Here is a 17,897-nt window from a genome sequence, read left to right on the forward strand (position 1 = left end):
GCCTGGACACCACGGCTGGGGTCGAGATCCCACCAGTGTCCAGGGACCTCCCGCAGCCCACCAGTATCAGATTCTATTCCATTGCTCAAATCACAAAACATCGAGTGGAGAGTTCTCCTTGGAGACGATAAAGTAAAGATTCTGTGGCATGGTGGCCAGTTAGGCCACTGGAAGGCATGGCAAAATATTGAAAATGAGGGATTAGGTGACAGTGTAGTAACTGCTGAATACTAAATACTTGATCCAGGCCCCATTCCCTGGAGATTGACAGGGAGACACATTGTCCAGGTAGTAGTGGAGAAATGCTTTCTGGGTGTCTGACCAGCCTTTGTGGAAAGAACTGGCACCATCCTGCAGATGTAACCGCCTGATGGGTTCTTCCTGCCCAATGTACACAAAAACTCAATTCATGGAGACCATGGCACTGCAGGAAAGAGTTTCATTGACACAGGCCAGCCACGACATGTGGGAGACAGAGTTATTACTCAAACCAATCTCACTGAAGGCTTGGAGGTAAGGGGTTTTTCAAAGATAGTTTGTTGGGGAGGGGGCTAGGGCTTGCGCGGTGCTGATCGTTGGGGATGAAATCACAGGGGCATGGAAAATGGCCCTCCTGCATGGAGTCAGCTTCTGGGTGGGGGCTAAGGGACTGGTTGATTTTTGGGCCAGATGGTGCCTTCCAGCAGTCAGAAATGCAAAAGCCTGAAAAGACATCTCAAGAGGCCAATCTTAGGTTCTACAATAGTGATGTTCTTCACAGCAGTAATTGGGGAAGCTCCCAATCTTGTGACTTGTGAATAATGGCTGGTAATTATTTAACAAGGCATATATCTTAGTAGAAATCAGGCCCCTTTCATCCTTCTAACTTGGTGGCCTTTCATTCATTTTACAGGGGTAATTTAGTTTTGGGGAAGGTTATCATTTAAAGCAGCCTTTTTGGCTGTCCTCAACCTTTTTGTCACCAGGGACTGGTTTCATGGAAGACAATTTTTCCATGGAAGGGGGTGGTGGATGTTTTCCAGATGAAACTGTTCCACCTCAGGTCATCAGGCATCAGTTACAGTCTCATAAGGAGTGCGCAATCTGGATCACTCACATGAGCTGTATCACCACTCAGCTCTCACTCCAGCCTCAGGTATCAGCAAGACCTCACCAAAGATTACTGTTTAATTGTCTGTGTGTTGTTTTTTGTTTGTTTCAGGTAACAACTAATGTTGGAACTATGAAAAGCTCTTCTCTACTTTTAACAAAGCTTAGTCACAAACAGTTCCCCAGTTGATGAGAAAAACTAAAACAACAGAACAATTGAAAGTCCGAATCTGCAAGTTCATCTCTGAGAACCGAATTTTACAGCCACTCCAGATTTGTACTCCAAATGGATAGTTTGATTGTAGAAATCACATCCCTTCAGTCTGCCAATGTGATAACTGCCCAAGAGAAAGTGATGCCTACATTCATAGATAATCCCCTTTCCCCCATCCTATATATAACTGGAGTCAACAGCAGCTGGAGGAAAATGGCAAGAACTTGGAATCAAGATTAGGTTAGAATAACACTGCTGTAGACAGTTTATCAGCTCTTCAGCATATGTCCATTTTCCTTGAAGGATGAGCCTTTAGAAACCTCTGACAATAAAGTTTATTTTACATCCATTCCCTTGCCTATGATTGTTTCATACAAATCACAATTATAAAACTTTCTTGCTCCAGCTAAAAGCAGGAAACTCAATCATGAATGTGTTCACTAAATATATACCACAGAATGATAGCAACCAGTCTGAATGCATCACTTGATTCCAAAATTAAATGTTAGCCCTCAGTGGTGCAACTACATGTATCTCCAACTCTGGAAGCCACAGCAACATATTCCTGTTTCCTTGCAGGGAAACAGATCTATAAGCAGGGCGGCAGTCTCACACATGTACATTCCTGGGAAACCCAAGGAAACAATGATAGTGACGCAGGGCAGGCAAGCCCCCAAACTGAAAGAGTTTTGCTAATGTCGCCATTGGCTTTCTATGTTATTTGAAGACTGAGATCTCCATGAGGAATGAAGATAGGTAATGCCTAAGGCTGAGGCATGACCTCACTGGGTCACCTTAGCTGTGAAGTGAGGTCAGTTGTCGCCTTGCAAACCTTTTGGTAATCCAAATCTTGGAATGATTTCTTTAAGAATTTAGACACTTCCAGTACTTTTCCTGTCTTTGTGGGGAAAGCTTCTATCCACCTGTTGAAAGTGTCTATAAATACTAGCAAATCTTGTAGTCCCCTGTAAGGTGGCATCTGGGTTAAGTCTGTCTGCCAGTCTTCACCATGGTATGTTCCTTGGTGTTGTACAGGTTTAAGCAGGGATCGGGGTATGGGGTGGCTTCCTGAGTGGTAACCCTTTTGATAGTTTAGAACAGTCCCTTCCCCAAGAATATTTAGGAAACTAATTTGAATGGAAAATCCCGTCCCAAATGTGAGGAATCATGAAAATGTTTAATTATTTCCCATCTGTCAGCCTCAGGAATAGAGTTTGTTCTTTTCTAGCAACCATCCAGAGGGTCTCCCTGGAAGCCTTTTACTCAGTCCCTTTAATTTCCTTAGGAGTATAGTATGATGTCACTGGCACGGATGCAGTACCTGGTAGTAGCGCAGCAGCTTGAAATACCAGGGTTTCCTTAGCTGTGGCCTTAGCTGCTCTTTCCACCAGGGAATTTCCTCTAATAATAAAAGTGTCTCCCTTCTGGTGTCCCCTGCAGTGAGTAATTGTTATTTCTTTTGGAGTTGGACAGCATCTAAAAGTTCCAAGATCTGAGTAAAGTTGTATGGGGCATCCCTTGGCTTTTGATAGTCCCCTTTCCTTCCCTATGGCTGCATGAGCATGGAGCACCAGGAACCCACATTTAGAGTCGTCAGTCAACACATTGACTCTTGAGGGTTTTGGTTTTCTTCTTCTTTTTTTGAAACGGAGTCTTGCTGTGTCGCCCAGGCTGGAGTGCAGTGGCACGATCTCAGCTCACTGCAATCTCAGCTCACTGCAAACTCGGGGATTCTCATGTCCCAGCCTCCCAAGTAGCTAGGATTACAGGCGCCCCCCACCACACCCGGCTAATTTTTGTATTTTTAGTAGAGACGGGGTTTCGCCATGTTGGCTACGCCGGTCTCGAACTCCCAACCTCAGGTGATCCACCCACCTTGGCCTCCCAAAGTGCTGGGATTACAGGGGTGAGCCACCGTGCCCAGCTTAAGTCTTTTCATGGTTGGAAGGCCCTAATTAGAGCAGCTAATTCTGCTTTTGGAGCAGAAGTCTGAGAAGGTAAACCCTTGGCCTCAATGACTTCTTGTTGGCTAAGCTTCCTTTCTTACTCCCTCATGAATATAGCTATTTCCATCTCTAAACCACTCAACATTTGGGTTAGACAAGAGCTTGTCTTCAAGGTTGGGCCTTCTAGAGTAGAGCTCTTCCGTGGTTTCCACACAGCAGTCAATGAATTGGGGATCTGTTTCTTGAGACGTGAGGTGCAGCAACAGAGTAGCAGGGTTTAAAAATCAGCATACTTTCAGGGTAACATCTGGGGTGTCAAGCAGAAGGGTCCGATATTTAAGTAACTGGCCCCCTGTTAGCCATTGGTGTACTTTTGCCTCTAGGACCCTCTGTACTGTACTTCATGGGGTGGCAGGGGGTGCGGGTGGGGTGGTATGGCATCTAATTGTTGTCCCAAGGTAAACTTAGTGGTTTCTTCTAACAATAGAGTGATGGTAGCCACAGATCTCAAGCTTCCTGGTCACCCAGCTGCCACCTGGTCTAGCTGTTTAGAGAAATAAGCCACTGGTCCAAAGTCATTCCTCAGTCTTTGAGTTAGAAAATCCAAAGCTGTCCCTTGTTATTCATCCACATAGAGGGTGAAAGGTTTTTCTAAGTCCGAGAGTCCTGAGGCAAGGGATGTCCCTGGCTTTTCTTTTAAGGCTAAGAATGCCTTTTGACATGTTCCAAGCTCCGACTCCTGGGTTCACACCATTCTCCCACCTCAGCCTCCTGAGTAGCTGGGACTACAGGCGCCCACAACCACAGCCAGCTAATTTTTTGTATTCTTAGTAGAGACGGGGTTTCACTGTGTTAGCCAGGATGGTCTGGATCTCCTGACCTCCTGATCCACCCGCCTCGGCCTCCCAAATTGCTGGGATTACAGACGTGAGCCACCGCACCCGGCCAACAATTTTTTTTTTTCTTTAATGAACAGAGCATCAGTGAATGATAGTGCAAGTTTAAGACACCTAATAGACAAGTTAAAGGAGTCCTCCAGGCAGAAGGAAACTGACACGGGATGAAAATCTGGATGAAACAAAAAAAAAAGACACTAGAAATGACATCTACAAAGGCAAATATGTAATTTTAACATCTGACTGTTTAGCCGGGCACGATGGCTCACGCCTGGAATCCCGGCACTTTGGGAGGCCGAGGAAGGCGGATCACTTGAGGTCAGGAGTTCGAGACCAGCCTGGCCAATATGGTGAACCTTCCTCTCTACGAAAAATTCAAAAATTAGTCAGATGTGGTGGCCCAAGCCTGTAATCTCTGCTACTCAGGAGTCTGAGTCAGAAGAATGACTCGAATCCGGAAAGCAGAGGTTGCGGTAAGCCAAGACTGTGCCACTGCCCTCCAGCCTGTCCGATAGAGTAAGACTCGTCTTAAAAACACCACCACCAACAACAACAAAAAAAACAAAAACAAACAAACAAAAACACATCTGACTCTTGAAACAAAAGTAATAGAGATGGATTGTAAGGTTTATAACAGGTGTAAAGTAAAATGCATGACACTAGCATAAAGGCAGGGAGAGGAGTCATGTGAAGAGGTATGATGCCACTTGAAGGCAGACTGTGATGGGTTAATTTTTGTGGAAAGCAAGGCAGAATTTTTGAAGTTTGTTTCTTCAAATACTTTGTTTCCCATACATACAAGCTAGTTTGTGCTGCAGAGATCTTATTTTCTAGGAGGCTCGGAGGGGGACCTTCTGCTGTCTGTCCTCATAGGATGCACAAGACACAAGGGAACAGTCTTTCACTTTTAAATACAGTGATAGGTCTGAGGAGATAGATACAGCTGCAATTTTTTTTTTTTTTAATGAGATGGGATTCTCACTGGTCTTGAACTTCTGAGCTCAGTGGAGGATTCCCCTACGTCGGCCTATCAAAGTGTTGGGATTAATAGGCGTGAGGCACTGCACCCGGCCACAACCACCAACATTTAAAATCACGTCCTTGGGTGGTCTCAAACCACCAACCTTACGGTTAACAGCCGAACGCGCTAACCGACTGCGCCACAGAGACAACGTCCATTGTCTACTTTCATGTCTATATACATTAAGCAATCACAAAACCCTAGGGGTTGCCATTCGCTTTCTGCGGGACAACTGTGCAGACTACAACGCTTCGGAAAACCGGAGAGGCTGAGTCGACTAATCGTCTTGCTGCACGTTAGAAACGCGTGCATTGCGTGACTCTGAAGCCAGAAGGGCGGCCGAATGGCCTTCACCCTGCGTTCACCCTCGCCTGCTTCAGAAGCCAGTGCCTCTGGAAATGACTGGATCTGCGACCCCAGCCTGAGCCAAGTGGGGCCCAAGGGAAGCTGAACTCCCCGACGGCTCTCACGGTAGCTCTTTCTGTTTTTTTGCGCCGCCTTCAGGCAGTCATCTGCTCCGCTTGCTCTCCCTTCACTCAACTCGGCTTCAGTAGATGGGGTCGGTGGGGCGGGAGCGGGAAAGAGGCAGGGGAGTCAAAAGGGAAAACGTGAAAAGGAGGAGGGAGAAGCAGGGGAGACCAGGACTAGCCAATGGGACAGCCCAGGATGCCCGTGCAGAGGGCACCGGCTGGATGCAGAGAAGATGGGACATGTATCAGAATGGAGAGGGGGAAATGGGGAGAAGATGTGAGAGAAAATCACAAGAACCTGTAGCTGCCCAAGAATAAAGAAGTAAAAATCGCATAATGTTTTTACATTAATAAAAATAAAATCGGGGGACCAGGGGCAGTGGCTCACGCCTGTAATCCCAGCACTTTGGGAGGCCGAGGTGGGTGGATCACTCACTTGAAGTCAGGAGTTCGAGACCAGCCGGGCCAACATGGTGAAAGCCCGTCTCTACTACAAATACAAAAATTAGCTGGGCGTGGTGGCGCACGCTTGTAGTCTCAGCTACTCAGGAGGCTGAGACAGGAGAATCGCTTGAACCTAAGAGGCGGAGGTAGCAGTGAGCCGAGATCGTGCCACTGCCCTCCAGCCTGGGCGACAAAGCGATATTCTGTCTCTCAAAAAAATATATAAATAAATAATAGAGGGGTGGGGAAGCAAAACGATGGGCAGTAGGTGTGGGGCACCTTGGGATTCTCTAGTGGTTGGTAGTCTGCATTGTGCCTTCAGCAACCTCTGTTCTAATCCGAATCCTGGTACAGTCAGACTCTATCTTGGACCCACTGGGGCGAACCCACGTGTCTTTTGGTTTGCTTTTGATTCCTGCAGCAGCTGCGGCCTTTATCTGCAGCCAGAAAGCCGGAAAGCAGGGTTTACCGCTGGCCCCACAGCGCCATACTGTCTGGGGAAAAGAAGGAAACCCAAGAGTACACAAACAACGGCCCAAAGAGAAACCTTCCAAGTGCTCTATGCCTCACCGTTTAGCAGAAAATATCAAGCAACTCTCAACCTAGCTGGTCTGTAGCTTCCACGAATGAAATAATGTATTTATTGCAGTCTTGCTGGTTGAGATATTTCAAATATTTGGTGGAGCTTTTAATGAGAGAGAGAGACACTCTCGAGTGTGGAAGAAAAAATGAGGGGATGTGAAGATGAGGCGACTTTAGGACAGAAAAAAAAAGAGACAAGCCATGTAAACGTTTTCGGGTGGGCGTGAGGCGATGTCAGTCTTGAACCCCGTTATGTCAGGTAAAGAGCGCAGCCTCTTCTAGCACAAACACCGTTTCCCACATGGAGGAAATCACAGGAATCAGCAATTCTAGAGTGCGATGAAGAAGCTTCACTCTGGGAGAACCCCCTTCGTGACCACGGTCTCTCCCCTGCCAGGTAAAGTGGAAATGAGCACATGGCCTGCAGGGACAGCACACCCTCCTCGCCCTGGCCGGTCGCTCAGAGTCACCACCCTCCCCACTGCCGCCCCTCGCCATTCTTCCAAACCACTCTCCACCAAAGATTCCACCGACAGTCACCCCACAAGACAACCCAGGCCGCCTCTCAGCAGCGGCTCCCGCCCCGCAGCCACCGCGCCCTCTCACCGCCCCCGCGGTTCTGCACGCCGCCTCTGCCGAGTCTGTGCACTTCACCTCCCTGGCTCCCGCTCTCCCCTGAGCTTACAGTGGACTCGGGGTTCTTCCGAACCCCTCTTGGGAGTACTGAATGGAAAAGGGGGAGCGTGCGCAAGTGCTTGGTAAGTGTAGACATCGTGGGATTGGACTGTGGTACCATCGCTTCGACGTCCTAGTGCTGATTTTTCCTCCTGCCTTCTGCTTAGGGCACCGGCAGCAGTTTTCCATCTGTGCCTACTCCACCTGCTGTCCTTGTTGGGTCAGCGAACATCGCCTCCCTCTACCGCTCAATCAGCAAACGGGACCGCCCTCGAGGACCTCACCCGCCGCTTACCCCCTAACAAATTCGCGGGCATCGCCTCCGGTCGCCTCTTCCGAAGGCCTAACGAGCGCCTTCGCTGGCAACGGAGGTGAGGAGGCTCCGCTGACTGGCTGGTGCCCGTGTCCGGGGCTGCCACAAATGCCACGACTTGGCTTGGCCTCTCTCTTAGTTATTCGCAGCTCAGCGCGATAGGCGCCTCCGGGGTTGCGACGGGAAAGAGTGTGGGCTTATTGGGTGCAGCTCCATGGGGGCTGGCATCTCTGCCCGGCTGTGTACACCGGAGCGAGACGCTCCGTCGCTCTCTAAAGCTGCTTCCGCGGATGACGGACACGGAGATAAATAGGAACGGTGTGTCGTGAGAGGTGGTCCACCAGGACTTGCCCTCCTTCGCCCGGCTTTGCCCCTCCCTGCGGAGACTGTTCTGCTTCTGGCCCTTGGAGCAGGCCGGCTGACAGCGTAGTGAAGGAAGATTCCTGCGGGAGGGCGGCCAGTGTAAAACAATTCCCTGACCGGGAATCGAACCCGGGCCGCGGCGGTGAAAGCGCCGAATCCTAGCCACTAGACCACCAGGGACACACAGGAGGGAGCTTTCTCTCCCTTCTTCCGTCAGAAGCGACAGCTTCCCTGAGCTCTGGGAGGACTTGGGCCTTGTGAGGGTCGCTCTTTGCTCCTGGAGTCTCTCACAAGGCCATTCCCTCCCTGCTTTCTTCAAAAAAAGAGCCTGCAGGCGACACACCGAGGGCTCCGCGAGGGACACCAAGGCCACGAGTCCCGAGTCCTGGAGCGAGTTGCAGCGACCCGGCCGCAGCTCACCACTGGACTAGAGATGCGCCTTTGCGAGGCGGCAGCAAGTGACCAGCCGGTCGTGGGTCGCCGGGTCCGGAGCCGCGCACCAGGTTGCCAGGAGGAGGCGGGAGCGCGGAGGCGCCCGGGGTGAGACGGGGGCACCCTCTGCATCATAAAGGACCCAGACGCCAGCACCCTCAACGTCATAAGGAATCCGACGGATGCGGAAACCGAGACGGGCTGGATGGGAAACTCTTTCCAGGAAGGCTCCGGGGCCCTCAGCTGGTCTCCGACCTTCCCCTGCAACCTGTGACACCTGCCATTTTCCCATCTTAGGCGATGGCAACGCCACCCTTCCGTTTGCTCCGGGCAAAACTTCGAGAGTTCCCTCTGACGCTGGAGATTTTTCCTCAGATCCAAGAGCCAACTGGTCATCAATTCGTGATTTCCCATCGGCTAAGTGCGTGGGCATTGAGCTACACGCGAGTCTCTCCACCTCTGCGGAATGGCTACTTCGGGGTAGGGGAGGGGCCCTCCCGTGGATTGTAAGGTGTTTAGCAGCAGCCGTCGCCTCCGCTGACTAGATACATGCCAGGGGGTTAACATTCTCCCTCCCCGCTTCCCCCATTCGTGACCTAGTGTCCCAGCGGGGATGGGAGAGGCGTGTAAGGGCGAAGTTGCCCCCTCTTGAGAACCATTGATGCGCGTTGTCCTGCTCTGACCTTGCGCAGAGGACTCTCCAGATGAAGGCTGAGGGGTCGATCCAGCTTGAGACCCCCTCGCTCCCCCGCACAGTCGGACCTTAGGATTGGAGGTTTTTAACATCTCTACGTCATGAGATTCGAAACCTTTAGGTCTTTTCTTCCGTTCTGTCCTCCAAATCGGCCTCTTCCGAGCCTGTTGACCAGGGCCAGCCAGGCAGAGGGCTGGGTTCGCTCAACGAGGCTCCTCTTGGCCCTCCTGGAGCTTCAGGCCTCTTTCGGTTGCAGAGAAGCTTTATGGGCCACTTCCTTCGGCATCCCCGGGGGCAGGTGCGCGGTGCCCCTGGAAGAAGAGGGTTTGACCGCGGTTCTCGACCCCCAGCGCCCAACTTCCACCTCGGTGCGCGCGCTCTTCCAGGCTCCTGCTGGTCCCACTCGCCGGAGTTAGGTGTCAGGTCAGCCTGAGTTCCCGAGACGCCCAGGCCCGGAAGGACACGTAGGGGAAACCAGCTGCTCACTTTGGTCTTGTCCGCAACGGACCCCTTTCTGCCGGGAAAGAAAGGCGGCGAGTCCTGTCCTGTTGGGTAGGTGGAAGAGAGATCAAAGGGAAGACAAGAAAAATCCTGGGAGGTTTCCGGATCTAAAGTTACCATGAAGTCGACCTAACCTCCTCTGGAGGTCCTCCCAGTCCTCCCGTGGCTGGCGATGGTGAATCGAGTTTCCGTCTCCAGTTTGCCAAGGCGGACAAAGCCGACACAATGGGCCTGTCCACTATCTTCTTTCATATACACAAAATGTCAGCTCTTCCTGTTTCTGACTGGCAATATGCCGCCTGATGACCAGCTTAGCAAATTAGAGACCCTGCACGGGACTTCATCTCTGTCTTAGTTCGGGCTTCTACAACAATGTACCATAAACTGGGTGGCTGATTCACAACAGAAATTGATTTCTCACAGTTCTGGAGGTTGGAAGTCCGAGATCAAGGTGCCGACGTGGTAGGGTTATGGTGAGGACCTTTGGTCTGGTTGTAGACTGCCACCTTCTCATTGTATCCTCAGGGGGCAGAAAGAGGGCGAGAGAGCTCCCCAGGGTCCCTTTTATAAGGGCATTAGTCCCATTCAGACTAATGGGACTAAATCCAGACTCTGTGCTGAGTGTTGTGGATTTTTTGCATGTTCATCCTCCCCGCAGGCAACTGGAGATGTATTGTCCCCAGAGGGTACAATAGAGAATCTTCCGTCACAAGTCAGCAACCAGCATATGTGAGTGACAGCATGTGTCCCACTCAGAAATGAGAGTGTATTAGTCCGTTTTCATGCTGCTGACAAATACATCACAGAGTCCAGGACCAAAAAGAGGTTTAATTGGACTTACATTCCCATATGACTGGGGAGGCCTCAGAATCATGGCGGGAGGCAAAAGGCACTTCTTACAAGGCAGCAGCAAGAGAAAATGAGGAAGAAGCCAAAGCAGAAACCCCTGAGAAACCCAGCAGATAGTGAGACTTACTCGCTATCAGGAGAATAGCACAGGAAAGACCCGCCCCCATGATTCAATTACCTCCTCCTAAGTCCCTCCCACAACACATGGGAATTCTGGGAGATACAATTCAAGTTGAGATTTGGGTGAGGGCACGGCCAAACCATATCAGAAAGGGATGAAGTGACAGCATATCCTGATGTGTGTGATGGTTTCATGAGTTATTATCTATTTCAAAATTTATTGCAATGTGTGGAAAAGAACAAGGACTTGTACTATCTGACTTTAAGGTTTACTATAAGCTATTAGACACAAGGCATCAGGAGTGACAAACGGATAAACAGCCTGAGTTAGAAGACCTGAAATTGATCCACAGCTATACGGTCAATAAATGGGTTTTCAATAAAAGCAGTTCAATAAAAGAAAATAAATCATTTTAATTAATGAACTTCTATATGGATGTGGGGAGACCAACAATGTTATTCTCCCTCACACTACACACAAAAGTAATTTCAGCCGCATTACACACCAAAACTTAAAAGTTAAAGATATAAAGCATTTCAAGGATACTTTGTGACTTGTTGGCAGGCAAAGATTAGCCTACCAACAAGCAGGACACAGAAAAAATACATATATAAGAAAGACATGATAAATGAGACTTCATCAACATTAGCCACACCTTCTCATCAAAAGATACCACTAAGAAAGCAAAAAGGCAAGCAAGCCACAGACAGAGAGAAAATAGCCACAAAACGTATCTGACCTCCACACCCTGCAGTTATAATTATAGTGGTCTGGTACACTGCACCCAGTTTCTGCTGGATGGAGTATTTTCTGGGTGTCTCTAATGAGTAAGAGAGGGCCCCATGGGATATTCCTTCAGTTCCCAGATGAACAGTGGGAAAGACTCCACATTGACCATCCTCGGGGGTCTGAAAACCCAGGTCCTCAAGGAGGGTAGAGTATACCTGGACCCTGACCCAGACCCCTGGATGGGCTGTGCCAAGAGACCCAGCAAGGGAAGGGATTTCCTCCTGCCTCAGGTTCTCTGTTCTTCTGTGGTTAGACCACCTGAACCCAACTCCCTCCCCAAGCACTAGAGATGGGCTTTTCCAAGGGCTGGGGATCTTGCTGTCCTGAGGACAGCTGAGCAAGGGGGTCGAGGAGGAGCTTGGGTTGTGGAGGAGAGGAAACCGGGTAAGATGCGTGAAGCAGTTGGCTATACCAGGCACAGAGAGGACCCGCTGGGACCCAAGAGCCTGCATGTGAAGCCAGGCCTTGGGCCACCTTGTCTGTCAAGGGGGTGCCTACTTCCATGGTGTCTTCAAAGGGACTGTGGAAAGAGAGGCCTTCAGCCCACACCTCTGAATGCTTTTCCACCACAGCATGCCCTGTGGCCTTTATCCTGCTGGTGTGGAACAGTCAGACCCCTGCAGGGCTGCAGAGCCTCTGTACTGGGCGGCATCCCAGCCTGAGTGCCAGAGCTCAGAGGGCAGGCCCCCGAGCAAGCAGAGAGGAGGGCACCTTTTGGACAGAACGTGTGGGACAAGAGCGATGGCTCATCCGTTCAGGTTCCTCACAAAATGAGAGTCAGGAAGATCAGGGCGCCGGCCTGATTTCCCAGGCAGGGCTGAAAGCAGACAACCGGAGGGAGAGCAGCACCTGGGCCAATGAGGTAGAAGACAGAAGACCACAGTGTACTCCTGCCCTCAACCTCACCCCCTCCCACCCACATCCTCCACACTCCCTGACCACCTTCCTCAGAAGTGTAATAGGAATCCAGATTCCCCCTGGCCTGGTTGCTGCAGGAGGCACAGTAGCCTGATGGAGCCTGAGGCAGGTGTGGGAAGATGTGGATTGTCTAACTGGAGGTTGGGAGTCCAGGGTGTAGAAGCAGCTTGGAGTGCAGGATTTGGTGGTACGTGTGTGGCAGTAGGCAAAAGAAAGAGACAACTGGCCGGGCGCGGTGGCTCACGCCTGTAATCCCAACACTTTGGGAGACCGAGGCGGGCGGATCACGAGGTCAGATGAAGACCACGGTAAAACCCCGTCTCTACTAAAAATACAAAAAAGTAGCCGGGCGTGATGGCGGGTGCCTGTAGTCCCAGCTACTGGGGAGGCAGAGGCAGGAGAATGGCGTGAACCCGGGAGGCGGAGCTTGCAGTGATCTGAGATCGCGCCACTGCACTCCAGCCTGGGTGACAGAGCAAGACTCTGACTCAAAAAAAAAAAAAAAAAGAAAAAGAAAAAAAGAAAAGAAAAGAAAAGAAAGAGACAACTGAGCCACTTGAAATACCATGAGAATTCAAATTTAGAAAATTCCCGGGGAACTATGCATGCAGGCACTCACCAGATCCACAAAACAGCTGCTGCATAACTGCATGTTGCAAGCAAGCCCTAAATTGCTGATTTTGAAACAGCCTGATGGGTTCACAAAGACAATTTCTGAATAGTCTTAAGAGCAGAGGTGCACTAAAGCCACTGTGCCCTGCAGGCCCGGATCCCAGTAAGTTCTTTAAGGAGTAAGTCTTACTTCCATTTATGGAAGATTTTTGGAGTTGTCCTTGGTCACCCCCAGGAATGTTTTGGTTAGGAGTAGAATTTTAGATGTCATCAATTTAAAAATTAAAACTAAAACGCTGGAACTCATAGAGAGATAAAATTAAGAGAATACATTCACTATCCTGAGTAGAAAGATTTCTTATAGAACATAACAGGCTTTAAAAATAAAGAAAAAATATGGCAAAATTTCATCAAATTAAATGCTTTGAGAACTAAAATTAAAATCCAAAGCCACTCAACCAACTGGACAGACTGCTTCTTGGCCAAGGAGACCCCAGAGAAGTCTTAAATACTGAGTTCCTGCCCAGTATTTGGAATCTCAGACACCTCTCCTTATACTCTCTCCCTTTGTGGTTTAGACACAACTGACCAGCATTATTGTTAAAATAGAGATCCTAAGACTGACAGAACAGACTCCTTGCAGTAGTAAGATACGGTATCATAAACGAGACCTAAGGCCACGCCAGGCAAGGTGGAGTCATGCGCCCCTCAACTTAAAGAATAAACTATGTTCTAATTGCCGCAGGTTTTTTTCTTCTTCTTTTTTTTCTCTGGCTAAACAAGCACTGGCCTTGAGATAAGCAATGCTGAAGCACTTGCAGCTCACCCATTACCATAAACTGACTGAGCCCTCCCTACACAAGCCATAACTATAGCTTTGATTGGACAAGAGACTGATTTCAGTAACTTTCCCTTGATAAGAGAGCACTGGCTGTGGACTGGTTCTGGACAGTTTACAGAGGCTGTGCACTTGACTGCCTTTGTGTCCCTGCTTCCCCTTTTGAAGCATAGGGCCTAATTATAATGTATTTAAATGTTGTCTCCACTCCAAAGTGAACATGGGTTGCATGTAACAGGCATGTTTACTCAGCATGCATGCAGCAGGATCCCTTCATGAATATTCAGAGCTCCTCCTATTCCCTGTTGAATATGTATATGTGGCCCACCACATCAACATAAATCCCTGTTCCCCCCTCCCCTCCCTGGAAACATACTTTTCAGGTTTCAGCAAGAGGGTATGCCTCCCTGTCTGTCGGAATGGCCACCTTGCAGGCTGTAACCCTTCATAAAAAATAAAATCTCCCTTCTAAATTTATAAATTGTGTGATTTTTCAGTTGACAGCTTTCAGTCAGACTTTTCACTGACTGGGAAAATTCATTTGCAATATATTTATTTTAAAAATGACTCCTCAGGATACAAAATTCTTGTGCAAAAATCACAAGCATTCTTATGCACCAATAACAGACAAACAGAGAGCCAAATCATGAGTGAACTCCCATTCACAATTGCTTCAAAGAGAATAAAATACCTAGGAATCCAACTTACAAGGGATGTGAAGGACCTCTTCAAGGAGAACTACAAAACACTGCTCAACAAAATAAAAGAGGATACAAACAAATGGAAGAACATTCCACGCTCATGGGTAGGAAGAATCACTATCGGGAAAATGGTCATACTGCCCAAGGTAATTTATAGATTCCATGCCATCCCCATCAAGCTACCAATGACTTTCTTCACAGAATTGGAAAAAACTACTTTAAAGTTCATATGGAACCAAAAAAGAGCCCGCATTGCCATGTCAATCCTAAGCCAAAAGAACAAAGCTGGAGGCATCACGCTACCTGACTTCAAACTATACTACAAGGCTACAGTAACCAAAACAGCATGGTACTGGTACCAAAACAGAGATATAGACCAATGGAGGAGAACAGAGCCCTCAGAAATAATGCCACACATCTACAACTATCTGATCTTTGACAAACCTGACAAAAACAAGAAATGGGGAAAGGATTCCCTATTTAATAAATGGTGCTGGGAAAACTGGCTAGCCATATGTTGAAAGCTGAAACTGGATCCTTTCCTTACACCTTATACAAAAATTAATTCAAGATGGATTAAAGACTTAAATGTCAGACCTAAAACCATAAAAAGCCTAGAAGAAAACCTAGGCAATACCATTCAGGACATAGGCATGGGCAAGTACTTCATGTCTAAAACACCGAAAGCAATGGCAACAAAAGCCAAAATTGACAAATGGGATCTAATTAAACTTAAGGGCTTCTGCACAGCAAAAGAAACTGTCATTAGAGTGAACAGGCAACCTACAGAATGGGAGAAAATTTTTGCAATCTACTCATCTGTAGTTTCATCAGAATCTACAAAGAACTCAAACAAACTTACAAGAAAAGAACAAACAACCCCATCAACAAGTGGGCGAAGGATATGAACAGACACTTCTCAAAAGAAGACATTTATGCAGCCAAAAGATACATGAAAAAATCCTCATCATCAGTGGCCATCAGGGAAATGCAAATCAAAACCACAGTGAGATACCATCTCACACCTGTTAGAATGGTGATCATTAAAAAGTCAGGAAGCAACAGGTGTTGGGGAGGATGTGGAGAAATAGGAACACTTTTACACTGTTGGTGGGACTGTAAACTAGTTCAACCATTGTGGAAGTCAGTATGGTGATTCCTCAGGGATCTAGAACTAGAAATACCATTTGACCCAGCCATCCCATTACTGGGTATATACCCAAAGGATTATAAATCATGCTGCTATAAAGACACATGCACACGTATGTTTATTGCGGCACTATTCACAATAGCATAGACTTGGAACCAACCCAATGTCCCACAATGATAGACTGGATTAAGAAAATGTGGCACATATACACCATGGAATACTATGCAGCCATAAAAAATGATGAGTTCATGTCCTTTGTAGGGACAGGGATGAAGCTGGAAACCATCATTCTCAGCAAACTATCGCAAGGACAAAAAACCAAACACCGCATGTTCTCACTCATAGGTGGGAATTGAACAATGAGAACACTTGGACACAGGAAGGGGAACATCACACACTGGGGACTGTTGTGGGGTGGGGGGAGGGGGAGGGATAGCATCAGGAGATATACCTAATGTAAATGACGAGTTAATGGGTGCAGCACACCAACATGGCACATGTATACATATGTAACAAACCTGCACGTTGTGCACATGTACCTTAAAACTTAAAGTATAATTTTAAAAAAGTCAAAACAAGACTCAATTCTTGAATATATAAGAGAACTTTTGTAAGTCAGTAATATAGAGCTAAGCCAAATAAAATAGGGCAAAATATTCGAATAGGCCTTTGCAAAGGAGAGTTTCTTATATGCTGGAAGCCATAAGAAAATATGCTTCATAGGATTGCTCATTAGGCAAATACAAATTAATTCCACACTGAGATAGCACTAACCACTCACCAGTGTATGGCTACTTTTTTTTTTTTTTTTCTGAGACAGGGTCTCATTCTGTCACCCAAGCTGGAGTGCAATGGTGCGATCTTGACTCACTGCAACATCCCCCTCCGGAGTAGCTGGGACTACAGGTGCATGCCACCATGCCCGGCTAATTTTTGTATTTTGAGTAGAGACAGGGTTTTGCCATGTTGGCCAGCCTGGTCTGAGAGCATAGCTACATTTAACAAAGTTAGTACATCAAATGCTGACAAGAATTTGGTGCCACTTCAACTGTCATCGCTGGCAAAAAAACATTCTAGAAGACTGGCAATTTATACTGATGTTAAACTTATACTTAGGTCATGACCCAGCAATTGAAGGACTTCCATGAATCTCAAGTGCACACAAAGACTGTTATAAGAATATTCAGCACAAGAAATCAATAACCCCAAAATTGAGAAGTGATCTATGAAACTACATGGATATATCTCATGAGTATAATGAATGTAACTGGAGAAAAAAGGCCAGACACAAAACATATGTACATTCATTCATGTGAACTTTAAGAACAGGCAATTGTAACCTATGGGAATAGACATCAGAATAGTGATTAACTAAGAGGACACAGGGTGGGAATCACCTGGACAGGGGCTCTAACAGGCCTTTCTCAGATGATGGCAATTTTCTATAACTTGAGCTGGGTGGTGATAACATTGATCAAAACTAAACAAATTGCACTAAAGATTTGTGCACTTTATGTGAACTGTAGTTTCTTTACTGTTCTCATTGCTTGAACCTCGGAGACACAGGTTGCAGTGAGCCGAGACTGAGCCACGGCACTCCAGCCTAGGTGACAGAACAAGACTACATCTCAAAAACAATAATAATAGTAATAATTAACTATTCTCATAAAAATTAACGCATGGGGAATGGAGGCAAGCTGGTGCAGACCATGACAACTAGTTTAGATTTTATTGTAAACTCATTAAAAACTCGTTCTCGTTTTGTGTTTTTAAAAAATTCCACTGATACAGCCGTTTTCTCTACCGAAAAAGACTATAACCGCATTATTTCATCAGTGGAAGCTACAGACAAAGGGCCCTTGAGAGGCGGCATCTTCACCTACGGGAATGTTTCCTGCTCAATTGTGAGACAAAGAGCATGTCCAAGTTTTCCTATCGGCCAGGCCGCCCCTTAGTTTCTGCGCTGTGGGCTAAACTCCAGAAGCTGGCGCCCTTCAGGGCCAGAGGTTTACTCTGCTCTCTGGAGGCTGCTAGGATTAAAGGCAAAGAAAACGACAGGTCTATTAGCCACAATCGCAGGATAGAAAACACTGCTGTGACTCAGATTAGAACCGAGGTTGTGGCAACCACAACTACAAGTATTAACCACTACACGACCACAAAGCCTGCTGACAAGCATTGCACTTCTTCTATTTTTTAATGTAAAAACACTCACACTATTTTATCTGCTTTATTCTTGGACGCCGCCGATTTTCGTGCTTTTCTCTCTTTCATGCGCT

The 17,897-nt window shown here is 47.6% G+C and overlaps 1 protein-coding gene and 2 non-coding genes across 3 annotated transcripts; 1 reads left to right on the forward strand and 2 right to left on the reverse strand.

Annotated features, from left to right (window-relative positions):
- Positions 1 to 5,241: 5,241 nt before the first annotated feature.
- On the reverse strand, positions 5,242 to 5,315 carry TRNAN-GUU (transfer RNA asparagine (anticodon GUU)). Its single transcript has one exon. It is a non-coding gene; the product is annotated as a tRNA-Asn (tRNA).
- Positions 5,316 to 8,121: 2,806 nt separating this feature from the next.
- TRNAE-UUC (transfer RNA glutamic acid (anticodon UUC)) lies at positions 8,122 to 8,193 on the reverse strand. Its single transcript has one exon. It is a non-coding gene; the product is annotated as a tRNA-Glu (tRNA).
- A 3,103-nt stretch (positions 8,194 to 11,296) lies between these two features.
- On the forward strand, positions 11,297 to 14,117 carry LOC117979780 (FAM231A/C-like protein). Its single transcript, XM_034957549.3, has one exon. The coding sequence runs from the start codon at positions 11,902 to 11,904 to the stop codon at positions 12,409 to 12,411; it is 510 nt and encodes a 169-aa protein (XP_034813440.1). The 5' UTR covers positions 11,297 to 11,901; the 3' UTR covers positions 12,412 to 14,117.
- Positions 14,118 to 17,897: the final 3,780 nt, after the last annotated feature.

Source organism: Pan paniscus, chromosome 1 (genome assembly GCF_029289425.2).
Source record: "Pan paniscus chromosome 1, NHGRI_mPanPan1-v2.0_pri, whole genome shotgun sequence".
Taxonomy (NCBI): domain Eukaryota; kingdom Metazoa; phylum Chordata; class Mammalia; order Primates; family Hominidae; genus Pan; species Pan paniscus.